Source organism: Prosopis cineraria, unplaced genomic scaffold, assembly GCF_029017545.1.
Source record: "Prosopis cineraria cultivar Desert tree isolate PC_DT_omini unplaced genomic scaffold, ASM2901754v1 PC3, whole genome shotgun sequence".
NCBI classification, from domain to species: Eukaryota; Viridiplantae; Streptophyta; class Magnoliopsida; order Fabales; family Fabaceae; genus Prosopis; species Prosopis cineraria.
The window spans coordinates 800,740-805,936 of NW_026555334.1; the positions used below are offsets into that span (position 1 = coordinate 800,740).

Genomic DNA, 5,197 nt, shown 5'->3' on the forward strand with positions numbered 1-5,197 from the left:
AAAGTTTTCAATAAAATTTTTGAAAAAATTTTTAAATATTGATTCAATCAGTTGTAAATAAGAATTCTAAATATTTTATTTGCAATTAAAATTTTTGAATTTGTAATTGTTTAAATCAAATATTTTCAACTGATTTCGTAAAATTTTTTATTGAAGATCAAACTATCATAAATTTATTAGTTTGAGACTTTAATGTTGTTTTTCCTAAATTTTCAAAAGGAAAGTGGCCGCGCCCACCCAAAAAAAAAAAGAAAGAAAGAAAGAAAGAAAGAAAGAAAGAAGAATGATTGTGGCCGTACTAGTAATTGTTCTCCATAAAGCTCTGAATTCCAAACCTCTCAATCCAGCTCTTCCATTTTGAGGTAACTTAATCAAATCCTTGTCTCTCTCCCTTCCCCCTCGAAATTTTTCTCTCTCTCTAGGAACTCCTTGCTAGATCTCACCACCTCCTTGTTCTGGAAATCTTGTTTCTTTCATGTTATTGTTACTATAACTTAGTTAAAATGTCTAAAAACTCTTCAGCTTTTCAGAAGTTTTCTTTTGTAAATATTGAGATTTTTCAGTGTCGGTGCTTCATAGATAACATTGTATCGTTTTAGTAAGTTCTGTCCGATAACTCACTTCGGATCTTGAATCTGTGTTGTGTTTGTGTTTACAATCTGCGAAGATGGCGAGCCCATTAGCGGTTGAATCATCAGGGACAGAAAGAAGCAGTGTTAGCAATTGCTTCCCCACACAACACCTCATCAACGTGTAATCTATCTTGTCATCCTTCTTTTAAGTTCCTGATAAGTCATAATAAAGAGTCTGAATTCGATCTGACATGTATGTTTTAATTTTGGAATGATTTATATAATATATACATATATGGAGTACGTCTTACCTATATATTGAGAGATCGATTTGCATAGGTAGAGAGATCTTAGCTTTTGAATGACTTACAGATTATTTCATTTACCTAACAGTCTAACACTGTATTTCAAGAATTTATGCCATACGCTATAAATATCAGTATACTTGTTATCGAATATTAATTTTATAAAGCACGCGAAAAGTTTTTTAGTCCATGTAGGCCAACCTTTGGACTCTTGCACCGGAAAATTCTATTTCCGTAGACTTTTAAGCACTGTCGAAGAAACTACTTCTCATGTCTTGTTTGCTTGTTTTGATTTGTTTTAATTTTCTGCATATAATAAGGCAAACAAATTTATGAGCACGTAGTATGCTTTCTTAACAGGGAAATGGCCGCAGCAAACGTAAGCTCAGCGACTGTACCAGCACCCCAACTTGAGCATGTTGCTTCAGCTCGGTTTAGGAGGCCCCTCCTTCATCTTATTAATGGTACACGTATTATATCTTTCTTCTCTCTAGAGTGTGTCCATTCATATTACAAACTATATAACGTGTTCTTTATTACGGCCATCCATTTAACTTGTTTCAGAAGAGCGAAGAGATAAATACCAAAAACTATGTGTTCCCCTTCAGAAAGCAGCATCGAAAGGTGACTGGAAAGCAGCAAAGCACATCTTAGATAAAGACATGAGTCTAAGTCGCACCGCCATAACCAGCGGGGGGTGTTACACGATGCTCCACATGGCCGCCGTAGCGAATCGTGTTCACTTCGTGGAGGAGCTAGTGAAGATAATGGAGCCACGTGACTTGGAATTGCAAGACGCGAAAGGGAACACTGCGTTCTGCCTCGCTGCAGCAACTGGGAATATGAAGATTGTTCAGATCATGAAGGGAAAGAATCAGAACTTGCCAACAATAAGAGGTGGTAAAGGACTCACTCCTCTTCACATGGCTGCTTTACAAGGACAAAGTGAAATGGCTTCACATCTGTTCGATGAAACTATTCGTGTTTTTCATGAATATAAAGATTGGATAATGCTGCTCTTCTACTGTGTCAAAAGTGGAATCTACGGTAAGAATACCTCTCTCTCTCTCTCTCTCTCTCTCTCGCGCGCGCGCGCGCGCACACAAAACATGAAACTACATATAAAATATGACATGTGTAAGATTTGAAGTGTGATATGTACCTTGTGCTAAATTTGTGCAGGCTTGGCCTTGAAGGTGCTGGAGAAGAGGCCAGATCTAGCTTTTGAGAGGGATAGTCCAAACAACGAGACAGTGTTACATATATTGGCTCGAAAGCCTTTAGGTTCTATTTGCAAAAGTCAACGATATCGAAAGCGGTTTATGAAGTCCGGTAATTAAGTGCTCATGATCACAAATTACAAACAATTGGAATACAGTAGTTTTTACCTTAGACAAAAAATTAATGGTCACATGGAAATAAACGAATGACAATTTTGATTTATTTTACTTTGTAAATTTTCTCAAGAATTTTCAGATTTGATGTATTGATGGTCAAATTGTGTTTTGCAGGTTTGAGGCAAACAGAGCAACTTCAACTTGTACAATGCCTGTGGAGTAGAATCCTTGAAGAAGATGTTGAAGAGATTATGCGCACTATAAAAGAGCCCTCATTAGTAACATTCAATGCTGTAGAAGTGGGAAACTTTGAGTTTCTAGCTGCGCTTACTAGTACTTATACTGATTTGATATGGGAAGTTAATGAAAGAAATCACAGCATAATTCATGTTGCAGTTCGGCGTCGTTATGCTGATATCTTCAATCTCATACATGATATTGGCCCTATGAAAGATTTCATAGTAAGTTTTGTGGATAATGAAGATAAAGGCAATTTATTACACCTGGCTGCAAGATTGGCACCACCGGATCGATTAAACGTAGTTTCGGGAGCGGCTTTTCAAATGACCTCTGAGTTATTATGGTTTGAGGTATTTTGCTGTAAACAATAATTAGCCTATCTTTAAGATAGGTGAACCCTTATGAATAATGTAGCCTATTATAAATTTTACACATTGTATATAGATGTTGATGGAATTAAATATCCTTTAACATGGCAGGAGGTGGAGAAGATCATGTTACCATCATTAATAGAGGAGAAGAACGCTGCAGACTTGACTCCTCGCCAACTATTCACAAAGGAACATGAAAAATTATTGGGCAAAGCTGAAGAATGGATGAAGAAAACAGCAGAATCGTGCATGATTGTTGCCACTATTATTACTACAGCAGTGTTTACTGCTGCATTTAGTATACCAGGTGGTATAAATGACAGTACAAGGAACCCTAATTACTTGCAGGAACGTTCATTCCTGATATTCGCCATATCTGATGCAACTGCAATGATCTCATCTTCAACCTCCATACTTATTTTCCTGTCCATCCTCATCTCACGCTATGCAGAAGATGATTTTCGCAGGACTTTACCCTTGAAGCTGATATCCGGGTTGGTTGCTTTGTTCGTCTCCATAATAAGCATGATGATAGCATTTAGCAGTGCCTTTTTCATCATGTATGATCATGGTTCAAAGTGGGTTCCTATCTTCATTTCTGCACTTGCTTCTATACCTATATCCTTATTCGTGTTTGATCTGCTTTTTCCACTCTCGTCTGATATAGTTTACTCAACCTATTTGTGTAAGAATCTTTTTCGCCCTAGTAATAAACATATACTTTACTAGAAAAGCAAGTCATTGTCATTATCACTGAGTAATGGACTTGTAATCAATGTACTCTCGTATAGTAAGAGTCTTAATAAGGCAATTTCCTTTTCAATATGATGGGGATGTGTTAAATCTTCTCTACTTTTTTGATATTTTTACTTAAAACCTTACACGCACACACTCTGGCATAAAAATCCTCGATGTGAATATATCCGCCTTAAACTATCAATCTTACTCAATTGCTAAAGTGCAATATGTAGAAGGGAATGATGAAAACGAGATTTTCTAAACTGCAATTTTAGTAGTCAAATGCTGCCTTTTTTATTCGACTACTAATCAGTGTCTTTTTGAACTTGAGTTTTGCCTCTAAACAAACCTTATTCAACTATCCTGGACTATATTTGATCATTCTTTGTTGTTGTGATTACCGCCTGAAAGCTATCATTATAAAAAATGACTTTTGGCGACGTCGCTGCCAAAAGTTGAATTGTCGTCGCTAAAAGTTATTACAAAAACTATATTTTTAGCGACGACAAATCAAACTTGCCACCAAAAGTTACTTTTAACAGCGACTGTGATTTATCACCGTTAAAAGTTCACTAAATGTCGCCGCCAAAAATATTTTTATAAAAATAAATTAAAAATAAAAAATAATTAATATAATTTACTTTTGGCGGCGACATTTGTCGCCACCAAAAACATTTTTATAGAAAATAATTAAAAAATTAAAAAATAATTAATATAATTTACTTTTGGCAGCAACAATTTACTTTTGGCGGTGACAATTTGTCGCCACCAAAAGTATTTTTATAAAAAATAATTTAAAAATTAAAAAATAATTAAATAAAATTATTCAAAATATATTTATGAAATTAAATTTCTTATTTTATGTATAGAATTAGAAATAAATTATATATAGGAATGTGAAATAAAAAAATAATAGTTAAAGTGTGCTAAGTTTAATTATTAAATTTTTTTAATTTTATATTATTCATAATCATTTTTTAGACATATATAGCTCATATTTTTTTTAAGAATTATGTTATTAAGCTAGTATTTTAATATGATAAATTTAAATCTTAATAGGTTATTAATTCAATTATAATTAGGTTAAGTTATACATAAATTATTACTTACAATCAAATACATAAATGGCATTAGAAAGTTAAAGTTGTACAAACATTGTGAGATGCTAATGATATTATAGACTACTTAGCATATTACGCAATTTATACTTAGCTTGATATACATATGATATTTACTTCTTCTACTAAGCTCTAATGACTTTTGGACAAGGATTTCATGTAATTCCTCCTAGTATATTTAGGTTTTCATTGCTATAATAACATTTTATAACTAATTATTACTAAGAATAATATGAATAACTACTCAAATTCACCTTTCTATAAGATTGAAGATGATTAGATGTTAACTAGATTGATCACACAGAGATTCTTGTAATTATCATATATTGCAAAAGTTATTAGTATTCATTTTTAAAATTATTCAAAATGACTATTAACAAAATTTATGTGGTTAAAATTACTTTCTTATTAAAATAATTTTTTAAGATATTGAAAAATTATCTATAAAATATATTTTTTATTAAAAGAGGGGGAAATATTTAGCTATTTTGAGAGAGGATAAAAATTTAATCATTT

At 32.9% G+C, this 5,197-nt stretch overlaps 1 protein-coding gene across 2 annotated transcripts; it reads left to right on the forward strand.

The window, feature by feature from the left end:
• Positions 1-226: 226 nt before the first annotated feature.
• Positions 227-3,648, forward strand: LOC129307285 (uncharacterized). 2 transcript variants are annotated; one of them, XM_054948208.1, is made up of 7 exons: positions 227-362; positions 668-753; positions 1,238-1,341; positions 1,442-1,924; positions 2,060-2,209; positions 2,389-2,804; positions 2,934-3,648. In XM_054948208.1, exons 2-7 carry the CDS (start codon positions 668-670, stop codon positions 3,552-3,554), a joined length of 1,860 nt encoding a protein of 619 aa, XP_054804183.1. In that variant the 5' UTR covers positions 227-362; the 3' UTR covers positions 3,555-3,648. The 2 variants fall into 2 exon arrangements, with proteins under 2 accessions (XP_054804183.1, XP_054804182.1); XM_054948207.1 differs by lacking the exon at positions 227-362 and having other exon boundaries at positions 368-753.
• The last annotated feature ends 1,549 nt before the right edge of the window (positions 3,649-5,197 follow it).